Source organism: Chaetomium tenue (assembly GCF_020726465.1).
Source record: "Chaetomium tenue strain MPI-SDFR-AT-0079 chromosome Unknown F5144scaffold_5, whole genome shotgun sequence".
In the NCBI taxonomy this organism is placed as follows: domain Eukaryota; kingdom Fungi; phylum Ascomycota; class Sordariomycetes; order Sordariales; family Chaetomiaceae; genus Chaetomium; species Chaetomium tenue.
The window spans coordinates 4,516,492-4,540,888 of NW_027117333.1; the positions used below are offsets into that span (position 1 = coordinate 4,516,492).

Sequence of the window (24,397 nt, forward strand, 5' to 3'; positions counted from 1 at the left end):
ACACACAAAAACTTCTTGCAACTTTTTGGGGGGCCGAAACGCCCTGCAGTGAACATATGATGCGCAACCTCGGTCGGAAACCATCGGTATCGGAGGCTGTGTTATGTGCATGTGGAATTTGGATGCATCAGCCGTCAGCATCAAGTGCGATGCATCTGCCACCCCAAGTCTGCAGCTGAAAGCGTATCAAACAGGGAAGTTCAATACACGAGAGGAGAGAGCAGAAATATGTTTGGAATTCTCAATCCATGGTTTTGGGTATAACCCGTCAGCTCGGACCCGGTCGATCCGAGCCCTGTGGCTTTGGGGCGGACGCACCCGCGGCCCCCAACCCCTATCCGCTCCCGGCTGACACATAACGGTGAGCATTGCGAGGGCCATGAGCGACTCTATCCGCAAAGGGCAGCCCAATGCAGCTCATATAATGTAGTGTTCAAGGCTGAGCCTCGGATGTTTACCCGCAAGACGATGGACTGCTTGTCATGACCCGCTCCACGGGAGCCCCGGGCGGTCCCGAGCCCTTTTACAAGCGTTGACCCGTACGATCGGGTTCCTCGTCGTCATAATCATCTGCAAGGTACTATACACTGACACCAGGTGACGGATACCGGTATGCAAGGCCGCGGCGTGAGCCCGGAAACGGTCCTCGGACCTGCTCGAACCGGCCCTAGCCTTGTGTATCCGGCCCCCATAGCCACGCTGTACTACAATGCGAGGCGGTGAGTTACCTGCGTGCGCTTTCAACATAATCACGCCGGGAAGCCCCTTATTTCGTTTGATTTCCAAGAATCGTGCTTCGGGGGGCGTCGATTTCGAGCGGTGTGCTGGTCCTGGGACATGATGACGTTACCTTCCCCTCGGACTTTACAACCCTTAGAAGCCACAAATACTTCAAGAACAGTGGCACAATGTGACCAAAAGCGCCCTTCGAGCGGCCTGTTATGTACGACGTTGTAAAGTGAACTCAGCCTCATCCACACCTCGATCCATACTACGAGAACACCAACCACAACGTGATATGGACGTCTGGATGTGGTATAGAACACTGAAATCCCAATAAAACCGCCACCAGGGCAACCACGTAGATTAAGTCTTTACTCAAGAGTGTTTTTCATAACCACCATAGTAAACAAACCCGTGTAAGTAAGTGGTGAGAAAATGAGGTCTGGGCGAAGCCGCTTGGCAACCCCCTTTCACCCCTTTCCGCCCACAACCCTCAATAACATCCCCAAGAACCCCCTTTACAAACTAAAAATAAAGGTAAAAAGATAAACAGGTAGACATAAATAAACGCCAACAGAAAACGAAGAAAAAAAACAGCATCCCTCACCATCGCAAAAGCACCCCAACCCCCGGCCCCTTACATCTTAAAGTTACAACCCACCCACAACCAACCCCCCAACAATCCAGACAAATCTCTCCCCAATCAACTCAAGTAACAGACCCCATCATTCACCATCTCCAACAGCCCCACCACTCACCACTCACGGACTAGGCGGCGGCGAAGGCGTACCCGGCGGCGGCCGAGGCGCCTGTGGGCCCGGCCGGGGGTTCGGAGGCGGCGTGGGTGGACGTGTCGGGGTGGGGAGTGTGTAGGGTTGAGGTTTCCTGCCCTCTCTTCCGATGTCTCTCCAGTCCTCTCTCAAGCCGCTTCTCAAGCCGTCTGGAAAGGGGGCGAGGTCGGTGGTGATGGTGGTGGTGGTGTTATTGTGGTTGGGGTGGGTTAGGTTGTTAGAGAAGGTGGGGGAGTTGCTGTCGTCTTCATTGTTGTCTTTATCGTCGTCCTCGTCGTGGTCGTGGCCGTGGTCGGCCGTGGAGAAGGGACGGGGGTGGTGAGGGTTTGGGAGGAAAGGTAGGGGGGACGGAGAGAGCTCCAGGTGGAATATTCCTCGGAGAGTGATCATCTTGCTTGGGGGTTGGTGCTCAATTTTTGGAAGTGGGTGGGATATGTTTGTGTGTATGGGCGTACGTGTGTTCAGTGAAGCTCTGCTGCGTGTTCGTGCTGATGAGATGTGACCTGAGGCAGCGCCCTCACCAGCGTCTTATATGCCTTTCCATCGCCGCTCAAGTGGCTATGACTCAAAGAGGGAACAAACAACGTCAGTGTCGAGTCTTACGAACAGCCGCGACTTGTAACACAAAAGAACCGTGTAACGGTGACCAGAGTCCATTTCCAAGACATAGTGTGTCACATGGCGCGCTTGCGCGCTTGTGAAGACCGAGGGACAAAGGCAGTACCGGCATGAAGGATCCGACCGAGCCCTACGGAGAGTGTATGAGGACATACGGACTCGGCATGTGGCGGTGGCGGGTCCGGCGGCGGTCATTGGAGGGGGTTACAGAATGACCACGCGGCTCTGCAGTTGGCTACGGCAGTGAGAGCAGGATAGGGACTTGCCTCCGTAACCGGCGAGGGACAGACAGTGACGTCGTCAACGGACTGGGAAGTTGGGGGCGGCGATGGATCATTCCTTAACCAGGAAAACCACAGACAAACGCGACAAAGCCAGCATATTCTGGTCCGTGAGGAACGGGCTGGGGCCACGGGTGCGCGGCGGGACGAGGCTATGGTATGCGCGGTCCCGCTGTTGCCTGTGACCCAGCAAGTGGTGGGAAATGGCGGAATAGCAAGAATTACATTGCGCATCTGCAAGTAAGCAACCTGCAGGGCAGGGAGGTTGGACTGGCAGTGATGTTGTATCAGTGTGGGCGGGATGTTGACCAACGTTCGGTAGGGCCGCGGCCCGGCTGCCAGGAGAACGGTCCTGTGTGACGAGGCCTGCGCCTATTTACAACATGAGGGCACCATGGAGGCCGGGGCGAGAGACAATACCCGCTTACATCTCGGTCCAACTTCGTACCTCGAGCGAGTTACCGGCGTGTTGGTGTTGGGGCCGGAGTGGGCCGGCCCAATGGCGACCCCTTTCTCTCCTGCAGCTCCCTGCAGAGCTTCCGCATCTGCAAGTGGCCCGATCTGAGACAGCCGAGTCCCGCTTCACGGGAGCAACTGCACACGTTGGGCTTGCTTGCATTGGCCCCCGCGGGTGTGACTGACCACCGATAGGGCTGACTGCGATGCTTGGCGGGTGCTGGAATCAACCAACTCTCTCTCCTTTATCGGTATTGAAGGGTGCCAAGGTCAGTAGAACAGCCACCAAGTCCAACGGTCGAAGAACCACAGGAGCCAAGCAAGGTGTGGGCCAAATGGTCACACTTTGTCCAGCTGAGTCTTGCTCTGAACCTTTGATGCTTCGACTGCCAGGGAATCTGACGTTAGCTGGCAGAGCCGCTAGTCGCTCGGGTATTGAGGAGCTCGCCCCGTAGCGGGACTTTTACAGAGGGGTGGGGGGAACGTGATAGAAAGGAAGTGCGTTCTCAGGACGAATAGACCACGGTAGCCCGCCGTCCGAAGGGTCCGACGGCCCTTGCCGCAGCGTATCACGGATTATCACTGCCCTGCGCTCGAGAATCGTAACCGGGCAGAGAACTTGTGTCTCGTACTGCGAACCATGGAATACTTCGCTCGCCGACCGGGCCGTTTTGTGTCCGTTTGATGCAATGTATGCAATGCAATGTGCCAGCGTGGGGGCACAGCCCCGCGTTTCCCCAACTAAGTATGTACATACAACAGCGAGGTGTCAGCGTGTCATACATTTAGGTTCCCAGGTTAATTACCAAGTATCCTTCGGCCGGCATTGCATCTCCACACATTGAAACCCCTCGCATCAGGTCTTGTGAACTGATTAAATTCCGTGTAAGTCGTCTCCCGCCGGCACGTGAGCACCCGTAACATCAACCCCGGTCCTGTGTAACCCGTGGCTTCATTAAACATGGGGCTGATTGCCGATGCTGACCCCTCCATGGGGGCCGAAGGATCGGAGGACAGCTCGACTTGTCTCGGGCCCGACCACCAAGAATGTGGGGGACATGTGTTGCTGCACGGCATGTTCGCAGGGCTGAAGGCACAAGAACCCGGGGCAACTAGGGGTCTAGCGGGCCGAGTTTCACACGAAAATTGTTGCTTGGAAACCAGCGAGCTGCGGCGAGTCAACAATGAAGCAGAATGGAAGCCGCCAAAATTTCCCAAAACCCGAGTAACCATTAAATTTGACGATTGTCGGCTAACTTGGTGACAGAGACATTGGTTCGTCTAAGACCCATTAGCCTAGCAACGCCGGATGACAAAACACACGTGCCAGGAAGCCATCTGGCCCTTTTTCCCATTGTCCATTCTTTTGCGACCGACCATTCGCCCTAAACGCCAACCGCTAGATAACTTCCACATGACCCAATCCCCCCAAGCCCCTCATCTTCGGTCCCGGCTGCGGCTACGAGTCCTGCTCCGACGGTCGTAGCTGTCATAGCTATCGCGGCTAGGGCTTCTCCGTCTACCGTGGCCGCGGCCGCCTCGGTGGTCTCGACCTCCGCGGCCCGCTGGTGTCCGCGAGGGGGATCTCGATGTGTAAGACGCCGACCGGGACCGGTACCGACGAGTGCCACTAGCTGCGGGTGAGCGAGAGCGGGATGCGGATCGGGGACGGTAGACGTCAGAGCGATGGCCATACCGACCCGAGCCACCGACAGCTGGTGACCTCCGGCCCCGGCCAGCCGAAGACCCGCCACCAGGGGGCCCAAGGACGGACCTAACGTTGGCCGGGGGGCCGCGGGGTCCACGGCGGGCTTCGGGGGGTGAGGGCGAGACCTTGCGGCGCGGGAGGACAATCGATACGTTAATGACACTGCCGTCGAGTTGTGCTTCGTGCATGTGCGTGATTGCAGCTTGAGCGTCGGCCTCGGTGTAGTAGAGGATGTAGGCTGTGCCACGATTCGTGCCGGCTGCGGTAGGCTGTTAGCGTCATCTTGCACCGATTTACTGGGGGGCCCTATCGAGGGAGGGGACGGTGCCGGCGGTATGCAACTCACATTGCCTGTTAACCGGAAGATCGAGGTCGTCAATGCTGCCGTATTGGCCGAAGATCTCGTAGAGGTGGTCTTCATTGACATTCTTGGTCAACCGCTCGACAACAATCTGCACAATTTCCGGTCAGTCGACTGAACGGTTGCAACCCAGGTTTCCTGGGTCTCCCGAAGAGATCGGCTTGCTTGCCTTTGTAGACGGCTTCTCCAGCGGGCTCTCGCTCCGGGTCCTACTGCGTGAATGGCTGTAATCCCGACTGTAGCTTCGGCCACGCGAGTCGCTCCGGGAGCGGGTGCGACTACGGCTTGGTGTGCGGCTCGTGGTGCGACCGCGGCTGTAGCTGCGACTACGGTATTTGCCATCCCGAGCTGGGGAGCGGGCATGACCGTCTCGGTCGTCGGAACGGCGGCGGCCCATGGGCGAAGGCGAGCGGGAATGGTGCGAGTGTGGTGTTCTAGATCGGGATCGGGACTGGGAGCGGGAGCGGGAGGGCTCGTCGAGAGCCATGGGCTCGCTTTCCCTGACGGGAGATTCCATGTTTTCGTGCAAGGTAACACAGTCGGCGGGGCGAGCGAATCAAACGATACCGGAGGAAGGTGGGTTGGAGGGTTGAAAACCACAACTGATTGAGCTCTGGCGCGCCTGCTCGATGCAGAAAGCAGAAAGACGCGAGTGCGATGAAAACGTGATTGGACGACGGAATCAATCCGCCCCACCTGCCTGTTTCGAGCGGTCCCATTTGCGTCATCCCCTTGGCGTCGCTTTTCAGGGTCCTGTCGCTCTTCAGAACAGCACAGGCAGGTGCCTGCTCGTGCAAAAAAGGAGAGGCACGAGAGGCCAGCCCGGCACGGGGTAAGACAGACGACAACTCATGTTATGAAGACCACGAGTCGGCAACTAAGAATGTGAACCCAATTTCCAGCGGAATTGCTAAATATGCCAACGAAACTCGACCGCTGTCGGAATTGGACGACGTTGGTTCACGGTCGGTTGACTTGGACCAGCCGTGAGTCCATGGCATCCAGCAAGTCAAAATAGCCCAACTGGAAACCCGGAAAGACAAGTTGAGCATTCTACACGAAGCGCTCCGTATCTCCTTTCCTCGAGAAATCCAGGAACCCGAGAGTTGAAACCTCCTACTTGCCCCTCACTTGACCATCTAATCTAGGTACCGAGAATCGCGGTTTGGGTATCCCGGGAACTACTGCCTCTTACCCCTGGACCTGCTTTCATCGTCAAGTTTGAGAAGTTGGGTGTCGGAAATGTATGTGCTTATTCCAAAGCAATGACGGCAGCACATGGGCAGACATTCAAGCTTTCAGTCCCTGCATTTTCGACATGCTGCATCGCTGTGCTGGGCCGTCCTCCCACTTTTCGCTACGTCACGGCCTGGCCCTTATTGGATGAACACCCAAACACCAATACCAAGCCTCCATTAATTCGACCCTCGATGGCCTCGCGCTTGACGTCATGCCATCGATCATCAACACCACCACAAAATCAAGTTTGCCAATTTAGAAGAATGATGGTAATGAGCGAGAAAAAGCGGGTTCAAATAGAGTTGGTTTTCCGCCTGAGAAGACCGAAATGTGATCCACAACTTGCCCCTTTTTACACAACTGAAAGCTTATCTCAACTTTACCTACCTATCTACCAACCTCCCTAACCAAACCAAATACAACACTTACACTACAACATGGGTCTCTTCTCTCGCCACGCCGAACCAGGCCAAGAGCCGGCCACTCAGCGCCAGCCCGTCTACGAAGAGCGCCAGCCTGTCTATGAAGAGCCACCCAGGAGACACGGCCTCTTCGGCAGCAAGCACCACTCCCCCACCCGCGCGCCCACCAATGCCACCAACAGCACCCGGAGCAGCACCACAGCTTCCTCCCCCGACCGCAGCACCGGTAGCGGCGGTATCTTCCGGCGGTCCACCGATGCCAGCCACAACCCCAGCATGAACGGCCACCAGCGCACCGGCGGCGGCCTGCTTCACAAATTCGGGGGCGGCAACCGCGAGGAGATGGACCCCAGCATCGTGCAGGCACGTGAGCGCGTCATGGGCGCCGAGGCCGCCGAGATGGAGGCCGACCGGGCCCTGATCGCCGCCCGCGAGAGCGTCCGTGAGGCCCGCGAGCACGTCCGCATGCTGGAGCTCGAGGCCAAGGAGGAGGCTCGTCGTGCTAAGATCAAGGAGCATCATGCGAAGGAGTTCTCCAAGAGGGGGAAGTTGCTTGGACGTAAGTTGGCTCCCAACTGCGGGTCTGTAGTCGTTCGGTTGCTAACACACACGGTATAGGTCATGACTATTGAGTTGATAGGGATGTCATGTCCTAGCTTCTTGCAAACACCTGGTTGATCCGTCATCTCAGATCGACGTCACGCGGTGTTGGAACTGCATTTGGCTTTTTCTCCGTTGCAACTGTACATTACTGTAATACTTGGCTTTTAGCAATGTACCACGAGCGCGTTCTTTGCCTTCTTCCATCGAATACAAACCACTCCACAAGAGCGTGTGATAACCCATCCCACTGCTCTCAGTAACCCATACATGTACATACTACACAACGAGAACACCCATCAGAAAAACACGGCAACACGGTTGTTGTTTATTGAATTTGTCTATCTGTGTCCCCAAGATTCGCAGTACCAGCCTACCACCACCTGTCACTCATCCCCTCGCAACAAAACAACAAAACAAAAGAAAATCCCCCCTTACTCCCCTCCAGCCATCACCCCCCTCCACCCCTTCCACTCCTCACAACAGCGCCACCACCCCCGCCACACCCACCACCGCCGCAGCGACGCTCTTCACCAACTGCCCGCCGCCCGCCCCAGACCCAGCACCATTCTTATGGCACGTACAGTTCGAGCAACTGTTCTTGGCGCGCAGGGCGTTGAGCGCGGCGAGCTCGGTGGCGTTCTTGGAGCAGTCGCACTTCAGCGGGGACCTGTTGCAGCGCTTAATGCTTTTGAGCTGGACCGTGTCGAAGGTCTCGGCCGCCGTGTTGCTGCTGTCGATGTCGGTGTCGGTCTCGGTGTCGGTGTTGGTGTTGGTGTTCGCGTGCGAGATGGTTGTGGCTGTGGCCGTGGCCGTGGCCATGGTTGTGGCATCCTCGGAAAAGAGGATGTGAGGGGGGTCGCTGGCAGCGGCTAGGTTGCCGACGCTGCTGGTTGTGGGGAGGGCGCTGGCGGCTGCGGCGGTTGCTACTCCGAGCAGGAGGGCCGGTGCGAGAGCTGGAACGTGGACCATTTTGATGGTGATTGCGGTGGTAGGTGTTGATGTAGTAATGGCCTCGAAAGAAGAGTCTGGGGTATGCGAGATGCCCACAGATGACAAGTGTGAAGTGAATCTTAAGTAGCAAGTTGATACTGGGGAGGCATAATCGAGGGAAGACTGGTTCGCTGTTTATATAAACACGTATGCTTTGTTTGATGCCGTGGTGAAGTCGCTAGCCGTTGATTGTGTCAGCTAGGCCATGTGATTGTTGACTTTGTTGAACATTGCATGGCCCACAATGGATTACCAGCTCTGACTCAAAGACCGCTCACCTTGGGGTGTGATCCACTCGGTAGCCTTTGGATTCAAAGATTCGCTATCCGGCAAGTAATCATAGGACGGCGCATTCATCACCCAGGTGATCATCGTCGCCCTCAGTTCGGGAGAAGAGGTGTTGGATAGAAGCAGCTTTCTGAGTAACAGCTTGGGTCTGGCATCGCGAGGGAGTCAAGTCAGTGCGGCACATGCCGTCGTCAGTTCTCGCAACTTGAGGCAAAGGAGAGTTGCCCCCCTGTGTTGACAGGATCGCCTCGTTAGCGTTGCCATTGGCCTCCGTTGACTTGGCTGGTATAGGCATGACCATGTTGGCTATTCCAGTCGTTGGAAATGCGACTTATTGTGAAGAAAGATGTTGATTGTGAGGAACCGCTGGCACAACCCGGGTTTGAATGATTATGGCCTCGGAGCTCCCTTTGTTCACGGCCAAAAACGTGATGAAATCACCCCACGGCAGCCATGCTCCGAGCTCCGAACAAAGAAACAGGAATCATGCATAATGCCTACCTGTGCTGCCACTTAGTATTGTCAGGGTCTGGGGCTTTGGGAAAGCCGGTAGGGTACCAGAGGCGAGGCACTCCTGGTCAAGCTGCCAGGGGCTTGGATCATGTGTGTGTTGTTGATGATGTGAAAAAGGCGTCTCATTCATTCAGGATAGCCGCATCACAGCGCAAAGCACTATAGCTTCTAATTGTACGCCAGAAATTGGCAATCAGGGCCGCTCGAATATGAAGCCTTCCAGTTCCTGGAAAGCCCTATCGAGATCGTCGTTGATGATAATCTTGTCGTGTACACCCGTTTCCGCATACTCCAACTCGGCTAGTACCTGAGCCAATCTCCTCTGAATGCTCTCTTCATCCTCGGTACCACGCCCCCTCAGGCGTGCCTCTAGCGCTTCAAGACTTGGCGGCTTGATGAAGACAACGCGTGCGTTGATCTGAGAATCCGTCTTGGACTGCTCTGCCTGCAGTTGTTTAACCCCTTCCATCTCAATATCGAGCAAAACAATGGATCCTTTTAGGGTCTGGTCCATGACTGTCTGTTTGCTGGTCCCATACAAGTTGCCGTTGAACTCGGCAAACTCAAGAAAAGTTCCCTCGGCGATAAGGGACTCGAATTTGTCTCGAGAGACAAAGTAATAAGCGGTACCCTCGACCTCGCCGGGCCTAGGCTTGCGAGTGGTGTGGGAGACGGTAGTTGCGAATGTCTCGGGATATGCGTCCAGGAGCTTTTGATAGAGCGTGCCTTTGCCGACGCCCGAGGGCCCGGAGATGACGACCGGCCGTTCGGTGTGCACTGCGACAGACACGAGGGTTAATGAAAAGGCCAAACCTACCCTCGAGCGGCAAGAGGGGACTGGAGGTAGACATACAACCAGCCATTGCAGACTCAACCACGAAATGGTGGTGGGAGAGGCTGGAAAACGCACGCGCTGCAGCCGCGCGGTAGCAAAGTTGCCAGTTGGGAGTTTGGCCCGACGAGGCCCGGGGGGAAACCCGATTTGGGCCTCGTGCACGTGGGGCCGATTAGCCATGCACGTTGGAGACAGGGTCATGTGCATTATTTGGCAGTATGAGAGGTCCTTGATGCTATTCCCATGTAGATGCCAAATCAGTAGTCCTAAAAACGTAGGATATTAAAATATTCAAAACAACACAAAAGAATAATCTCTCATTACCTAAGTGAAGAAAATATGCGGTGTCCATAGCAGAATGCCCTTTGCCAAAAAGTCGGCATCGGCTCTTTTATCCTCCTTTCCCGTCAGTACCTCGCCCTCATGTGTTGGCACAATTAGCAATTCCTCCAGGGGCGTCACTTTCTCGGCCCACTCGGGGACCCTCTCATACGGGCGCAAATGATCTGGCCGGTTCCGCAACATTTCTACCTCCTCAGGTATCAGAAGCGACGGCATCTGCCTATCCAGTCCTAGCTTCACGCGTGCATTGAAGGCGCGGACAATAAGGTAGGTGCACCCCGCAAGAAAAGCGTATCGCTCTGGGTCTGGGTCCTGAGGATCCGGTATTTCGTGGACGGGCCAGTTCTTTTTCCGCCAGAAAGCTTCAAGGCAGTTGCGGTAATTTGTAACGCTATCAAGGGCGACGAACTCGTAGAAACGGTACAGAGCGTAGAGTGGCTTGTCCTCGTACTCGCCCTGGGGTCCGCCGAACTTTCGGGCAGCGATCTTGTCGAATTGCTTGATGCGATCTTGAAAGAGATCACGCGGCGGCAACGGAGGAAAGGTAGGGTAGTCATCTGGGTTCGGGATGTAGACGTCTCCCGCGCCCTCTCCTTCTTCGAATTGGTTCTTGCGGCTTTGCCGAAAAATGTGACGGACTTTTGACCACAAGACACTAGATTTCGTTGACATGATGTCGACGAGTGGCGTCACTGCGCGCAGTCCCTTTTTGGGCTGTTCAAAAGAAAGAAGCCGTTGGGGAAATGTAGGTTACTGCAAACCCAGCCATACACGGGAGGGAACTAACACAGCGTAAATTATTGCTTTACTCGCGATGAGACGGCACTCCTCATCATGTTAAGGATTGGATGCTTGTTGGTGATGTGAAGAAGCTGGGTCCACAAGTGCACCAAAACTCCGTTTCCGGATAAGATTACACATTAACGCTAAACCAAATGCGGCAACCAAAGGTCGGCTAGGTGGTTTTTGTCAGTTGGCAAAAAAAAAAAAAAAAGGAAAAAGAAAAAGGAAAAGGCCAAACTCCAAGTGAAAGTCACCCAGAAGCCGATTCAAGAAGCTGCCTTTGCTCCACCTTAGTTTTACTTTGCATTAAAGCTCAACCTGTGCTTATGATAGCAGTCACTCAATCAATTTCAAATAAGCTACCAAGAATATCCCCCATCTGTTTCGTATTTTATTATCGAGAAAATAATACATTGTAATCACTTTTATACGCCCGTCAATGTTGACATGTACTTGCATGTGACAACCGCCGCCAAAGCCCAAATTGAACCCACTCGACTGCGACCACAACACTACGTTCACTGAAAAACAAAAGCATCTCTTCCATACCGCCGTCTATACTCGGGAGTCACCCGGTTTCTCAAGACATCGTCCGTAACCTCGTGGTGCCAACGGCGCGCCCATTTGAGAACTGTCGCCATGGGTACAGGCTGGTTGCCGTGGGACTGGATGTATTCGTGAATATACGTTACAGCATCGTCGAGGTCGTAGGGACGAGCCTGGACCCCGCCGACCAGGATCCGGTTGATTTTAGCTGTGAAGGCATATTCCCACGGGGCGGCGAAGATGGTGAGGCCTTGCCCGACATAAACCTGGACGTTTTGTCGCCTTGCCAACTGTGTCAGCTCGTCATGCATGGGTCCAGGCATATACATCTGCGTCTCGGTGTTGAGCCAGTCGGTGCCCAGGCCTGGAACATGTTGCTGAGCATCATGCATGGCCTCGTCGAGTAGGATCCGGGACTCATTACCAAAGTCGGACCCGAACACGTCGACGTCGTGTGTCGTAGTTCGGGAGCGCAGGTGAAGCGTATTCACCGCCCCTCCAACGGCAATGACGCTGAGATGGCGGTTACGGGCGGCGATGTACGCTGAGACACTATCCAACGCAGTGCGTAAAACGTTCTGATCGATGTCCCGTGTGACCTGCTGAATGGGAACTCCATGCTCGTCGTTCCGGTTCCGTGGGATATGGATCATCACATTCTGCGGATGACCGATCTGGGGGCGGCCACCACCGCCGCCACCGCCACCACCGCCTTGTTGTCGGCGCTTCCGATGTCGACGCTTCGGCTTGCTCTCTGCGCAACAAAGTTGGCCCATATTTAGATAGGTAATAGTGGTTAAGGCTGGTCGCGAAGTGAGGTTACATAAACGGCCAAACGGCAATCATGTACATACACATGAGGCCCCATGTTAAGGGACCTCTCCGAGGTGGCATAGTCTGGAGCACCGCTGGTCTATAAGTTGGTGGAGCAGCTCCAGGTTGAACCGCCTCACGCACGTCACCACTCAGAACAAACATCGATAATCGATGTCGTCCGAGTCATGTTTGGGTCCGAGCAACGCAACCCGCTCAGACAAGTACTGAACGAATGCAACCATTAACCAGTCACCTATTGCCAAGTTATCACAGATAATCACCGATATCTCAACGTTTTTATCGATCTGGGAAATGCAGCAACCCCTGACCAGCATCAAGACGCCCGGTTACCGGAGACGACGGCTCGCGGCGGCCATCTTGGCTCGACACGCAACGAAACCGGCTGTAACAAATCGTTCTCATCCCATCAAAGTCGTTTGTATATCCGACACACACAACAACCAGCCAGACTTGCCACCAGGAGACATTCTCGTCCACGCGGGCGATCTCACCGAAAACGGATCCTTTGACGAAGTGCAAGCTGGCATCACCTGGCTCTCTTCCCAACCGCACCCCTTCAAGATTCTCATCGCCGGCAACCACGACGTCCTCTTCGATGAAGCCTTCCTCCAGAAATACCCCGAGCGACGATACGGGAAATCCAAAACAAAGGACGACCTCGACTGGGGAGACGTCATCTACCTCCAAGACTCAACCATCACTCTCGACGTCCCAGTCCAAACCTCCAACCCCCCATCTCAACCGCAAACCCGAAAAATAACCATCCACGGCAGCCCCTGGACCCCCCAATACGGCATCTCCGCCTTCCAATACCCCCCCTCCACCGGCGCCTCCCTCTGGACCTCCCAACTCGCCCACCACCCCGACTACATAGACTGCACCACTCCCCACCCCTCACCCATCCCAACCCCAGGGGAAACAACCACAACAACAACAACCCCAACCCCCCAACCCCTCACCATCCTCATAACACACGGCCCCCCCAAACTGCACCTCGACCGCCGCGCCATCCACCGTGCCGGCTGCCCCTACCTGCTCAGCGAGGTCGCGCGCCTCCGCCCGCGGCTGCACGTCTTCGGGCACATCCACGCCGCGCACGGCCGCGAGGATGTCGTGCTGGACGGGGTGCGGCAGGCGCATGATGATGTGCAGATTGGGTGGGGCGGGTGGGGGTGTGTGGCGTGGATGGTGGTGTTGGTGGTTTGGGGGTGGGTGAAGGGGGTGGCCTGGGTGGGGAGGGGGTTGGTTATGGGTGGTTGTGGTTGTGGTGGTGAGGGGCGGGAGAGGGTGACGACGTTTGTGAATGCTTCGGTTGTTGGGGGGAGGGGGAATGAGGTGAGGAATGGGGCTATTGTGGTGGAGATTTGAGGGTTGGTGTTGTGTTGATGATGGATGGGATGGAGATACTTTCGCAGTTGGGCCTTTCTGGTGTTGTGGCGGGCCTGAGTCCTGATATGTGGTAAGGTTCGACGTTCCAGGCTGTTTTATTCTCGACGGCGGTGTGTAGTCGCCGTGCTCGGCTAGCGTAATGCGTCGAGTATCCATCAGACAGACATCCATCACGATTCCTGATTTCCTTTCAGACGACGGCGATTACGGAAGCCCATTCGGGGCAGGCATGGCTGGCCTCGACCATGACATGGGCATCGAGAATCGGCAACGTCTGCAAGAGAAAGATCAAGTTGAGGCCAGAAACAAATCTCCTGCGGTGACCCATGGTTCGATTGTTGCCGGGGTGCCATGTGGATGCCCCTTTTTGGGTATCTCCTTTTATCGACCATTCTCTTAGGAAATCATGACGTTGGGACCTACGGAGTTGAAAATCCTAACAAAACGAAAAAACACGCAACCCAGGGAAGCAAAGGTGAAGTACCCCGGGCCGCCGTCTCAAGTACGAAACGTTTGGGAAGGCGCGTTCTTTCCTTAACTTTTGTGCACTGTCTGCTTCCCCCCAACTTGTTTATTTTCGTTCCCCCACGTTTTAGTTTCCTACAACTGTGTCACAAAGCCCTCTTTTCTTCGCGCCCGTCACAGTCGGGATTATCGCATCTTTTTCTGTCAAATAGCCAGTTTGGACTACGAAGCAGTGCGCATACTCGATCTCCATCCTCACTGGCGGGTCGAAACAACGAGTCGGCGACCTGCTCAACCTTTCCATTCTTTTGTTGCCTCAGTCGCCCTCTTGACCCCGCCTACCCGTTACTCGACCCACATTGAGCATTACGACGCGGTCCTCAACATGAGGTCCGCTTTCGCGCTTCTGTTGGCCGTGGTGCCAGTCGCGTGGGCTGCCTACTGGATGGAAGACATCTACCGTCAGGGCATCACACCGTTCAGCGAGGCGAAAGATTACAGGATCTTCCGCAACGTGAAGAAGTTGGGAGCCAAGGGGGACGGAGGTAAAGACGACAAGCCCTCTCACCAGGTCGTAAACTCATGCTAATTACGGTATAGTTACCGACGACACTGCGATCATCAATCGCGCAATCAGCGATGGCAACCGCTGCGGTGGCCCTGGCTGCGTTGGCTCAACCACCACACCGGCCATTGTTTACTTCCCGCCCGGAGTTTATCTCATCAGTGCCCCAATCGTCAGCTTCTACTACACCCAGATCGTCGGTGACCCGACCAACATGCCTGTCATCAAGGCTGCCTCAAACTTCCCAACCGAGGCAATTGCCATGCTCGACGCCGACCCTTACATGGACAGCGGTAGTGCGTATTAGCTGTTTTACCGTTTAGACCAACTACTAACGGCGCCGTGATCAGAGCTCAACTTCCAGGCAACCAACGTGTTTTTCCGCCAGGTCCGCAACCTAGTCTTTGACACGAGGGATGTTCGCGGGGCAATCACTGGGATCCACTGGCCATCCTCCCAGGCGACCATGATCCAGAACTGTGTCTTCGAGCTTTCCTCTCAAGAGGACGACAACCATGTCGGCATCTTCATGGAAGAAGGTAGCGGTGGCATGATGACCGATCTGGTTTTCCACGGCGGCAAGGTTGGCGCTCGGTTTGGCAACCAGCAGTACACGATGCGCAACCTCAGCTTCTACGGTTCTGATACAGCCATCGACCAGATATGGAATTGGGGGTGGACGTATAAGTCGCTGAAGATCGTCAACTCCCGGGTTGGCATTAACATGTCTTCCTTGGATGTCGGCTCGGTCACCCTGCTCGACAGCTTGTTCGTCAACGTGAGCACGGCGATGATCACCGGCCGGAATCCCGGGAACACGACAGGTCTCGGCTCATTGGTGATTCAAAATGTCGAGTATGAAAATGTCCCGACCGTTTTGGCGGGAGCAGACGGGAAGCCTCTGCTGTTGGGTGACTCGACTGGGACCGTCTATGATTGGGGTTATGCGAGGGTAAGTTCTGCTCCCTGGGGTATCGAATCCGAATCACTGCTGACTTTTGCAACCAGGGAAATACATATGCCCCACACGGGCCCTCTCTGCTCGAAGGGCGAGAGTTTACCTTCTCTCAGCCTTCGACCTTGAAGCTCGGAGACCGCTACTACGAAAGGTCCAAACCGCACTATGAGGACTACCCTGCTGAGCACTTCGTCAAGGCACGAGACCATTATGCCTTTGGAGACGGGCACGCTGACGACACGGCCATGATCCAGAACACTATCCAGGGTGCGGCAAATTCCTCTTACATTGCCTTCTTGGATGCGGGATATTACAGGGTCACCGACACCATCTTCATCCCGCCGAATACTCGTGTCATGGGCGAAGGCCTTGCCACCATTATCATGGGCTCGGGCGAGAAGTTCTCGGACCCGAAAAACCCCCGGCCCGTGATTCGCGTCGGAAACCCTGGTGATGTCGGGTTCGTCGAGATGAGCGACCTGATCGTATCGACGCAGGGGCCAGCTCCAGGGGCCGTCATGATCGAATACAACCTCAACACGCCGGCAGCAGAGAACACGTGTAGCCCAGGAAGCCCGCCGTCGGGAATGTGGGATGTCCACATTCGTGTCGGTGGCTTCACTGGATCGCAGCTTCAAGTCGCTGAGTGTCCCATCACGCCAGACAAGCCTAACTATGTTAACCCGTCATGCATCGCTGGGTACATGGGGATGCACATCACTCCCAGCGCCCGGAATCTGTACATGGAAAACAACTGGATCTGGGTGGCCGATCACGATATCGATGACTGGAACTCGACCCAAATCAACGTCTTCGTGCCTCGTGGGATGTTGATTGAAGGGAACCGCATCTGGTCGGTCGGAAGCTCTGTTGAGCACCACACGCTGTACCAGTACCAGCTGTTGAACGCCTCGGACATCTGGATGGGGCAGATTCAAACCGAGTCCCCCTACTACCAGCCCAACCCGCCGGCTCCGTACCCCTTCACTGAGCCGAATGTCGCCATTCGCGACCCTGACTTTGCCGCCGATTGTCAGACCAAGCAGGCAAAGGCCTCTTTGAACCTGCAAGGGAATCCGCCTTGCGAGATGGCATGGGGTCTGCGCATCATCGGCTCGAGGAACGTAGTTGTCTTTGGCGCGGGCTTGTACAGCTTCTTCAACAATTACAACACCAGCTGCAGCACCGCCAAGTCGGGCGAGAATTGCCAGGCGCGCATCTTCTGGGTCGGGCCAGATACGGTGGGAGGTGGTAGCCCTAACGATGACGAGGACCTGCTGACGGTGGAAATGTATAACCTGAATACTATCGGCAGTGTGAGCATGATTACTCGGCAGGGGTTGGATATGGCGACTTGGGATCAGAATAGGGCAACATTTGCGAGTACTCTGGCTGTTTTTCGGTCGGAGGGTGAAGCATAAAGGGGTGCCATGGGTTGATCTAGGGAGCTATGCCATCCCCGAGAGAGGAAGAAGGGTTTCTTCGGCTCAAACGACAAGAATTTAGGGAGAGCTTGTCAGGTCTTCGCCGTTCTTGCGGCACTGGTTAGGCGATGATGTGCATCCAGGGCCGGCCTGGGTCGCTCGTTGGGCTAACCTGTTATGATACCACGAAGAAATGAACTGCCTCTTTCCCGTCTGAAATGTTTGCAGAATGAGTGTGGGCGGCCATGACGCCTCAGCGCCGCGCCCTAGTGTTCATCGATCATGGCCCTTTCGAGTTTGGGTTCGCGGGAAGGGCGGCACGCATAAATAAGGGGTCTTGTGGACAACCCTCCCTTTATGAGGTTAAACTCGGTGCTTTGCAAACATATAACGTCAAGATCAAGCATTGATAATCCGAACATCACCGTCGATCAACGTGGATATTGCCCATGTTTTCTTAGTTTTTTAACCTTTCAGCGCAAGCCGCAACGCAGACACGCAGGCAAGGCCCTTGTGCCCCCTTGTGTAAGTCGCGATCGGTCCGATCCGATGATGGCGATCGCCTGGCTCCACAAAAGGCAAAAGACCGGAAATGAGCAAACCCACGCCAAGGATTGCGGTCCCCCATGTGGTCGGCGCTTGGGCCAGCGCTTGCTTTCTTGTTCTCATCTCCCCCCTGCTGTGTCTGTATTCCGTAGGTGGTTTTGCGTGGAGTTTGTAGAGGGATGAAGTTGGGGGCGGATGATGGAGTCTGTGCGTGGTGTGGTGGTTTGAGGATTTTGAGAGAGGGGGGTTGCCGTGTTGGAACCGTTAAGAGGCCTGCGCTATTCATGGAGAAATGCCATGGTCTGTTGGGAGGGAGCTGAGATGAATGGTGTGTTGTTTGGTGCCAGCCACTGTTCAGAGACTGTGACCGGCGCTTAAAATGTTTGTCGGTGTGGCACGGAGTTGCCGCCAACGGACTCGGAAATTGACTCGGAGTGGCAGGTGGCGAGGGATTCGACAAACTTTTCACGCACAGATAATACACACACACACATCGAGATGAAACATGGGGAGTAAAAACAGGGCAACCACGAAGGGGGTTCCAAGTGAAAATGGGTATCGAGCAAAGTTGAATATATAGGGTAAAATGTTAAGATGTGAAGTGAAAGGTAAAGGGGCATCCTCCGTGCGCCGCGTCCATCATTCCCTCGTAGAAAAAGCCTTTTCGTAAATAACCACCCCCCAGAAATGAAACCAGATTGTGACCCTGCCATCCCCGCCGTTGCTCCTCCTCGTATGCAAAGTCAAGATCCGTCCCAAATCAGCCCCAAGAAAAAAGAGTAAAGTCCAGCCGGGCAAACCACCCCCTTCTGCCCGAGATCAACCCCCTGAAAGTAGTGTCGAACAAGCCGGCGCGGGTGGCGCGAGCGGAAGTGAAGGCGAGAAAAAGGGTATCAAGGTTGACGGTGAGCCGCAAGCGGCAAATGGGGGAGATCTCGGGCGATGTGGTCAAGTTGCGTGTGCCAATGGTTTGCCGGAAGAACGAAGAAAAAGTAAGGTCGGCAGGCCCAGACTAGTCGGGGTAGAAGGACTCCTGAGGTCGTGACCTAGCAAAAGTGCCAACCCATCCGGCTGTGTCGAGGATGCCTCACTTTAACAAAGGAAAAATTGGTGCGATGCTAGCATCGAAGAATTCGCGCGCCAGCAGTGAGGCGGGCTGTCGTGCCCTCGGCGTCCCGATCAAGTGATGGGGAGCACCTGTCCCAAGATCCAACTTCCCCCGAGTCGCGTCGCTAAACCTAGAGAAGGACAGCGGCAACGACACCAGCCACACCAAGGGCAGCCATATGGCCCGCCTTGAGCGCTAACCCGCCGTTCGGGTCGGACGAGGTGGTGGCGGCCGGTTCACTCGAACTCGTGGGGCTGGGCAGCGTGAAGGTAGTCGAGATGGAAGTGCTGTTGGTGAGAACCGTCATCTGTGCGCGCTGCAGGGTGAGGGTCTTGGTGAGAGTCAAGGTGCTTGTCCTAGTAGTCGTCGTCAAGTCATCGGCGACGGCCGCTAGCGGCAAGAGGACCGCGGCGAAGATGGTAGGCAGATGCATTTTGGAGTGATGTAAGTGCGTGTAAGTGTGTTGAGGTCGTTATCGAGGCGTGAGAAGAAGTGAAAGCCGGTTCCGAGTCCGAGAGACTTGGGTGAAGGCCGGATTCTGGTTTTGTCAACTCGGGGTTGGAGACGAGTGAGTTGAGGTGATCGTTGCAGGGTCGTTTCAGCGAAGAATGAGCACAAGTGCTGGTTTGGAGATGATGGATGATGATGTTTTCGCTGGAGAGTTGTTTCAGAAAGAATGGCAGACTGAATACGTCGAGTATTCAAGGTCGGGTGAGGGGCTCTTAGAGTAGACTTTGCCAACGAAGCCTGTGGGTGAGCGAGGGGGTGGACGGCGCAGAGCTGAAGAGGGATGGGGAAGGAATGAGAGAAGCCCACGATATCTGTGGATTTGTCTGGGGGGGACCCCAGGGCCACACGGCCCCAGTTTGCGGCGCAAATTGCGATTTTGGACGCCAAGCAGCCAAACAGCCGACAACAACACAAAAGGCGCCTTGCACAGGCTGCAACGCAACGGTACGTACCTGACGCTTTCCCTCCCAGGGATTGGCGCCACGAGGGGTTGCCGGTACCTGCATCTTTTTCGGCAGGGATATTCGACACCCTTCCTTCCCCAATTGTTGACCAGGCGCCAAATGCGATCCTCGCCGCGGAAATAGCACTCTTCTGGCCCTGGACTGGCGACCTGAACGGGGGAAAGCCGCTGCCCTTGATTGGATTGCCGCCCTGACAACGACCGTCCACCGCACAAAACGGTTTCGGTGGCGTGCCCGAGTTTCAACGGGAAATTGCACTCGACGGCTGACAACCTGCGGTCTTGTCGAATACAACCTCGACCAGCGCACTTTACCAAATAGAGTATGCTGTGGGATGCTGTGCCTGCCCGAGCCGCTTCCTCCCATGCTGCTGGTCGAAACGCCGGCTAGCGACCACCACAGCCACAGCCACAGCGATGAACTGTGGATGTTAAGAGCCAAAAAAAGAATGCTCGCGGATTGGGGTCTCTAAGCAACGATATCGCGTCTTTTACTCAATTTTTTTTCTCGCTCTCCTCAGAAATGGCGCGACGATTCTCACCCAAAATCTCTCAAGCGCGATGGAGCGCCCAACAGACGGCGGCGACCTGCGAGATTTGATCAATTTGCTCCACGGCCCTTGATTGGCGTGCCTGGCATGACGTGCCGCCCTCTGCCATTTAGGGTGGGCCGTGCGAAAGGGAGACTCGACACCGAGACTCGCTTGAACCGCAAGGGGCAAGACGCCTAGCGCAGTCCGGGGTAATCGGCTCCGACAGAGATGAGAAGCGAAATCGCTGGCGATCTGGTCCACGCTGGCCAGGGTTGCTTTTGCGGCAGCCTTCTTTTTGTGGGGGTGTCATTCCGTAATCCCGCTCTGGCAACAACAGACGATGCTTTCTGGTGCCATGTGTCGTTGCTATGCGTCGCCATGCAAACTCCTCGACGCACCACGTTGCAAGGACTCCGCTGACCGGGCACGGGCATTCAATGGTCTCGGGCCCCAGCCGGGAAAGGCCAAGATGTTTCCTACTTTGTTTTCCTCCCTGCTCTCATTGGAGCTGCGTCGGCGACACAGCAAGCGGACTGTAGTTCGTTTCCATTCTTTGCATCTGCCGCCGATGAACCCGGTGTCTTTTCACCTGCGATTTCCCGATGCCCGAGATATCATGGCGACAGCGGATGATTCGACGACTAGACCGTGTTTGCCGGACTAGGTTGTGATCTGATGCCGTCTGATCCGGCAAATATGACCCTATTCCGTGGGCCGCTTCCCCCAATAGTACTACGATTAACCCCTTTTCTACCGGTTAAACGACGATGTTGACTCGATCGTGCGAGCTGCGAAGGCCAATGCGTCGACAAACAGTTTTAGTTTCAGAAGCCGTCCATTTCGACCGGGGGCGGGTGGTTAAGGGGTTCTGACAATGGTGAGAGGTTTCGTCGGGCAGCATAAAACTGCCGCCCCGGAAAGTTTCCCCTTTGTCCATCCCTAGAATCAAGCGGTTTGTAGAAACATCGTCCGTTATTTTAAGCCCGCTCGCTTGTTCCGCGGCGAGAAGCAACGCCCAAGTCGGGCCCGCGCACTCGGACCTGAATCTCCACGATAGCCGTCACCCAAACCCACTCGTTTGCTGGCGGATACGTGACATCTGTCCAAGTTGTGGCGATGTCTCGGCCCAACGTATGAGAAAAGAAGGCGGCAGGCGGCAGAAATGCGTTGTCGTTATTATGTTTTGTTACGATTCGGTATGCCGTCGTTACCACGACTCCTTGCCCCCAAAAGCCATGGCTGCCCTGCCAGACAACAATATGTGGTGCTGGAAATCCCGACCCATGTAATTCCTAAACGCCGTAAAACTCATCGTGGGCACCGTCATTCCTTTTCCGTCCAAACGCCAAACCATGCTAAACCACCCGCGATGCCGTTGCCGTTGAGCGTGAGTACAGGTCGCAGACCTTAGTTAACGAACCGCCGACGACCCCGTACCCTCTCATGATGCCCACCGGATCCCCACCTCCAGGCAACTGAGATACCTCACGCGCACCTCGTCCTCCAAATCGCCCTCCTCATCCTCCGCCACCACATCATCCACCGCCTTCAAGCTCCTCGTCCGCATCAACACGCGCAAGTCCTTCTCCCGCGTAAACAGCCCCGCCACCTCCACCGCCTTCGCAATCGCCTTCCCCGTCGCAACAAACACCACATCATCCAGCGCATCCGAAAACACACGGCCTGTCCCACCGCCACCCGCCCCACTACCACCACCACCACTACTACTCCCCCCAACCTTCAGCGCAGCCACCCTCGCCGCAAGCGGCAACCCCGTCGTATTCTGCCTCCCCGGCGCCTTCTCGAGCGCCTTCCTCGCGCGGCGCACCAAGCTCATGAACGAGGCACCCGACGAGACCTTGATGACGACGGTGTGGGCGGCGCGCGGCGACGGGATGTAACCGTCTGGGTCGGCGGTGGCCATGCGGGCTTCGACCGAGGCCGGGGAGGCGGCGCGGCGGGTGCTGTTGGGGGTGATTCGGGGGTGGGCGGAGGGGGGAGGGCCCGGGAGGGGGCGTTTGTGGATGCGTGAGCCTAGTTGGGGGGGGGGGAAGGGTTGGTTAGTCTTGGGGATGAGGATGTTGGGGGGGTTGGGGGGAGGGGAGGGGAGGGCGAACCATGGGGGATTGGTGGTAGCTTTGTTTCTGGCTTGTTGGGTAACGGTTGGTCCTTGGCTGGATCGTTCGTGGGCTTTGTTGGAGCCATCGTGGGCGGGTTTGCTCGGTTTTCTCGATAATTTGAATGGGTGATGTTGTTTAACGGACTCGGCGTACTGAGAAAGCTCGACGTAAAAATGGAAAACTTCCCCCCCGTTTTGCTGAATGTATTCGGTCAATCAATGGCGTTGGGGGGTGGACTTCGATGTTTTTGAGGTATCCGTACTGGTTCTCTGTTGGACAGCGAAGGCCCACTTGAGCCGATGGTGGGGTGGTCATGGGCTAAGACCTGGGGCACCCACGTTGGTAGCCCACTGCCTGCCTGTTTCAGCAACTCGCTCCACACCAGTCGTCATGCTTCCCAAGCTCCCCGAAGCCACCACCCAGGCATCCTCAGAATTGTTCTGGAAGACCACATAATACTGCGATCGTCGTCACCCTGGAATATGGGTGCCTACTTCGAGGGCAAAGGACAGCGATAGTTCGTTTCCCACCATGTCAGTGGAAATCTGGCCACACGTTGCGCCCGATCAGCTTAAAGTCGCAATTGAGACCGCCGAGGTATGTTTGCGACCACATCCCTGACAGTCGCATAATATCAAGATGGCCCAAGCCATGGATGAAACCTGGGTGCTGATTGAACCTTTGGTCGTACAACCACAGAGACGCGAACTCGACTGGCTGATCGATGAGCTGCACGAAACCCTCACCAACCTTAAACACGGCCTCGAGGACTGCTATGCGTTGCTGGCGCCGATAGACCCGGGGAGCACGCTGGTATTGAGCACACCGAGGAACGAAATTGTCAAAGGACATGTCACTCGCGTTGGGACGCGGATAGTCAAGGGGGTACGTCCGCCCTATTGTGGTGCCCTCCCTTAACCTAATCAACTAACACCTTACCTTCCTACCCTCAGACGATCCACCTCCGCCTACGCACCCTCCCCCAGCAAACCCTCACTATCAACCCCGACCACCCGATCCACCTCACCCCTCTCACGACCCTCCACTCCCTCCTCACCCACTCGATCGATCTCCTCACTCTGACCCTCTCCTACTCATACCCCTCGGCAACAGCGACAACCCCCCTCCCATCCGACCTCCCACCCCCACACTTCCTCTCGGCCCAGCTCCGCCTCCTCTCCCAATCCCTCAGCGAAGCCTCCGCCATCCTCACAGGGACCCCACCCCCCGGTGACCCGCAGCACTGGACAACAAACTCCGTCGCCCCCTCCCACTTCACGCCGCCGCTCGCCCAGCCCACGACGGCCAACTCCTCCACCTCCCCCGCCAGCCTCAGCTTCCACCTCAGCATACAAGACAGCTCTCTCGTCCTCTGGCTGCGCTCGCTCGAACCCGCCGACGCACCGCTCAACTTCGGCACCAAGCTCGCGCTCGCCATCGGCACCGCCCGCCGCCTCGAACACGACGAGTCCGAAAAAGTCTTCGGGTACTGTTGTTCCAGCGAGGGGGACCACCACCAACACGGCTCCCCCACACCAGCGCCCGCGCCCCTCGCCAAAACCCCCAGCCGCGAAGCGACGGCCTCCACGGGACAAACGGTGCCGCTGTCGGGCACCCGCAGCAACAACAATACAAAAAAGCCCGGGTCGGTGGATGTCTTTGTGCGGGAGAAGGTGCGGGTGGAGAGTGCGGATCCGAGCCTCATGTCGCTGTCGGCGAAGCTGAGCGCGCTGGGTCATACGCTGGCGCTGACGAGGCGGAATTTGGCAGCGGTGTTGGGGGAGGAGATGGAGGGGGAGGATTAGAGTGGATGCTGGGGTTGGACGAGGAGGGGGTCGTCATAATTGACGAGGCAGGGTGTTCTATGAGGTGTTGTTCGCATGGGCTGGAGTTGGATAGTTGCTTGATATGCGGTTGTTCATCTGTTGCGTTAGGCATGTGTGAATCCTGACACATTTTGAAGACCTTTCTTCACCGTTG

The 24,397-nt window shown here is 56.0% G+C and overlaps 12 protein-coding genes across 12 annotated transcripts; 5 read left to right on the plus strand and 7 right to left on the minus strand.

The window, feature by feature from the left end:
- Positions 1 to 1,352: 1,352 nt before the first annotated feature.
- Positions 1,353 to 2,224, minus strand: F5144DRAFT_326797 (uncharacterized protein). Its single transcript, XM_066784098.1, has 2 exons — positions 1,970 to 2,224; positions 1,353 to 1,904 (listed from the first exon to the last, which is right to left on the minus strand). Exon 2 carries the CDS (start codon positions 1,902 to 1,904, stop codon positions 1,485 to 1,487), a length of 420 nt encoding a protein of 139 aa, XP_066642232.1. The 5' UTR covers positions 1,970 to 2,224; the 3' UTR covers positions 1,353 to 1,484.
- Positions 2,225 to 4,306: 2,082 nt separating this feature from the next.
- F5144DRAFT_550086 (uncharacterized protein) lies at positions 4,307 to 5,301 on the minus strand (the record flags this gene model as incomplete). Its single annotated transcript, XM_066787616.1, has 3 exons — positions 4,307 to 4,836; positions 4,924 to 5,029; positions 5,152 to 5,301. 3 exons carry the CDS (start codon positions 5,299 to 5,301, stop codon positions 4,307 to 4,309), a joined length of 786 nt encoding a protein of 261 aa, XP_066642233.1.
- A 1,292-nt stretch (positions 5,302 to 6,593) lies between these two features.
- Positions 6,594 to 7,377, plus strand: F5144DRAFT_326815 (uncharacterized protein). Its single transcript, XM_066784099.1, has 2 exons — positions 6,594 to 7,158; positions 7,218 to 7,377. The coding sequence occupies exons 1-2, from the start codon at positions 6,615 to 6,617 to the stop codon at positions 7,229 to 7,231; spliced, it is 558 nt and encodes a 185-aa protein (XP_066642234.1). The 5' UTR covers positions 6,594 to 6,614; the 3' UTR covers positions 7,232 to 7,377.
- A 261-nt stretch (positions 7,378 to 7,638) lies between these two features.
- F5144DRAFT_326836 (uncharacterized protein) lies at positions 7,639 to 8,410 on the minus strand. Its single transcript, XM_066784100.1, has one exon. It carries the CDS (start codon positions 8,169 to 8,171, stop codon positions 7,677 to 7,679), a length of 495 nt encoding a protein of 164 aa, XP_066642235.1. The 5' UTR covers positions 8,172 to 8,410; the 3' UTR covers positions 7,639 to 7,676.
- A 576-nt stretch (positions 8,411 to 8,986) lies between these two features.
- On the minus strand, positions 8,987 to 10,098 carry F5144DRAFT_580308 (guanylate kinase). Its single transcript, XM_066789364.1, has one exon. It carries the CDS (start codon positions 10,033 to 10,035, stop codon positions 9,187 to 9,189), a length of 849 nt encoding a protein of 282 aa, XP_066642236.1. The 5' UTR covers positions 10,036 to 10,098; the 3' UTR covers positions 8,987 to 9,186.
- On the minus strand, positions 9,976 to 11,034 carry F5144DRAFT_326844 (uncharacterized protein). Its single transcript, XM_066784101.1, has 2 exons — positions 10,153 to 11,034; positions 9,976 to 10,094 (listed from the first exon to the last, which is right to left on the minus strand). The coding sequence occupies exon 1, from the start codon at positions 10,840 to 10,842 to the stop codon at positions 10,153 to 10,155; it is 690 nt and encodes a 229-aa protein (XP_066642237.1). The 5' UTR covers positions 10,843 to 11,034; the 3' UTR covers positions 9,976 to 10,094.
- Positions 11,035 to 11,471: 437 nt separating this feature from the next.
- On the minus strand, positions 11,472 to 12,275 carry F5144DRAFT_604968 (uncharacterized protein; the record flags this gene model as incomplete). The annotated part of the gene is made up of 1 exon (XM_066791393.1): positions 11,472 to 12,275. The coding sequence occupies one exon, from the start codon at positions 12,273 to 12,275 to the stop codon at positions 11,472 to 11,474; it is 804 nt and encodes a 267-aa protein (XP_066642238.1).
- Positions 12,276 to 12,627: 352 nt separating this feature from the next.
- Positions 12,628 to 13,704, plus strand: F5144DRAFT_492616 (Metallo-dependent phosphatase-like protein; the record flags this gene model as incomplete). Its single annotated transcript, XM_066785924.1, has 2 exons — positions 12,628 to 13,581; positions 13,621 to 13,704. The coding sequence occupies 2 exons, from the start codon at positions 12,628 to 12,630 to the stop codon at positions 13,702 to 13,704; spliced, it is 1,038 nt and encodes a 345-aa protein (XP_066642239.1).
- A 635-nt stretch (positions 13,705 to 14,339) lies between these two features.
- Positions 14,340 to 17,364, plus strand: F5144DRAFT_326871 (pectate lyase superfamily protein-domain-containing protein). Its single transcript, XM_066784104.1, has 4 exons — positions 14,340 to 14,735; positions 14,791 to 15,051; positions 15,106 to 15,707; positions 15,764 to 17,364. Exons 1-4 carry the CDS (start codon positions 14,576 to 14,578, stop codon positions 17,132 to 17,134), a joined length of 2,394 nt encoding a protein of 797 aa, XP_066642240.1. The 5' UTR covers positions 14,340 to 14,575; the 3' UTR covers positions 17,135 to 17,364.
- A 1,006-nt stretch (positions 17,365 to 18,370) lies between these two features.
- Positions 18,371 to 19,234, plus strand: F5144DRAFT_594765 (uncharacterized protein; the record flags this gene model as incomplete). Its single annotated transcript, XM_066790620.1, has 3 exons — positions 18,371 to 18,425; positions 18,469 to 18,581; positions 19,013 to 19,234. The coding sequence occupies 3 exons, from the start codon at positions 18,371 to 18,373 to the stop codon at positions 19,232 to 19,234; spliced, it is 390 nt and encodes a 129-aa protein (XP_066642241.1).
- A 2,489-nt stretch (positions 19,235 to 21,723) lies between these two features.
- On the minus strand, positions 21,724 to 22,689 carry F5144DRAFT_326852 (Rpp20 subunit of nuclear RNase MRP and P-domain-containing protein). Its single transcript, XM_066784103.1, has 2 exons — positions 22,415 to 22,689; positions 21,724 to 22,331 (listed from the first exon to the last, which is right to left on the minus strand). The coding sequence occupies exons 1-2, from the start codon at positions 22,500 to 22,502 to the stop codon at positions 21,739 to 21,741; spliced, it is 681 nt and encodes a 226-aa protein (XP_066642242.1). The 5' UTR covers positions 22,503 to 22,689; the 3' UTR covers positions 21,724 to 21,738.
- Positions 22,690 to 22,796: 107 nt separating this feature from the next.
- On the plus strand, positions 22,797 to 24,381 carry F5144DRAFT_580314 (RAVE subunit 2/Rogdi). Its single transcript, XM_066789365.1, has 3 exons — positions 22,797 to 23,014; positions 23,117 to 23,302; positions 23,371 to 24,381. The coding sequence occupies exons 1-3, from the start codon at positions 22,949 to 22,951 to the stop codon at positions 24,220 to 24,222; spliced, it is 1,104 nt and encodes a 367-aa protein (XP_066642243.1). The 5' UTR covers positions 22,797 to 22,948; the 3' UTR covers positions 24,223 to 24,381.
- Positions 24,382 to 24,397: the final 16 nt, after the last annotated feature.

Coding starts and splice junctions, on each gene's coding strand:
- F5144DRAFT_580308 (XM_066789364.1), bottom strand. CDS start 10,035: ATGCACATGACCCTGTCTCCAACGTGCATGGCTAATCGGCCCCACGTG.
- F5144DRAFT_326852 (XM_066784103.1), bottom strand. CDS start 22,502: ATGGCTCCAACAAAGCCCACGAACGATCCAGCCAAGGACCAACCGTTA. Junction 22,332..22,414: donor GCTACCACCAATCCCCCATG/GTTCGCCCTCCC, acceptor CCCCCCAACTAG/GCTCACGCATCCACAAACGC.
- F5144DRAFT_580314 (XM_066789365.1), top strand. CDS start 22,949: ATGTCAGTGGAAATCTGGCCACACGTTGCGCCCGATCAGCTTAAAGTC. Junction 23,015..23,116: donor TCGCAATTGAGACCGCCGAG/GTATGTTTGCGA, acceptor GTACAACCACAG/AGACGCGAACTCGACTGGCT. Junction 23,303..23,370: donor GGACGCGGATAGTCAAGGGG/GTACGTCCGCCC, acceptor TCCTACCCTCAG/ACGATCCACCTCCGCCTACG.
- F5144DRAFT_326815 (XM_066784099.1), top strand. CDS start 6,615: ATGGGTCTCTTCTCTCGCCACGCCGAACCAGGCCAAGAGCCGGCCACT.
- F5144DRAFT_326844 (XM_066784101.1), bottom strand. CDS start 10,842: ATGTCAACGAAATCTAGTGTCTTGTGGTCAAAAGTCCGTCACATTTTT.
- F5144DRAFT_326836 (XM_066784100.1), bottom strand. CDS start 8,171: ATGGTCCACGTTCCAGCTCTCGCACCGGCCCTCCTGCTCGGAGTAGCA.
- F5144DRAFT_326871 (XM_066784104.1), top strand. CDS start 14,576: ATGAGGTCCGCTTTCGCGCTTCTGTTGGCCGTGGTGCCAGTCGCGTGG. Junction 14,736..14,790: donor GGGAGCCAAGGGGGACGGAG/GTAAAGACGACA, acceptor ATTACGGTATAG/TTACCGACGACACTGCGATC. Junction 15,708..15,763: donor ATGATTGGGGTTATGCGAGG/GTAAGTTCTGCT, acceptor TTTTGCAACCAG/GGAAATACATATGCCCCACA.
- F5144DRAFT_326797 (XM_066784098.1), bottom strand. CDS start 1,904: ATGATCACTCTCCGAGGAATATTCCACCTGGAGCTCTCTCCGTCCCCC.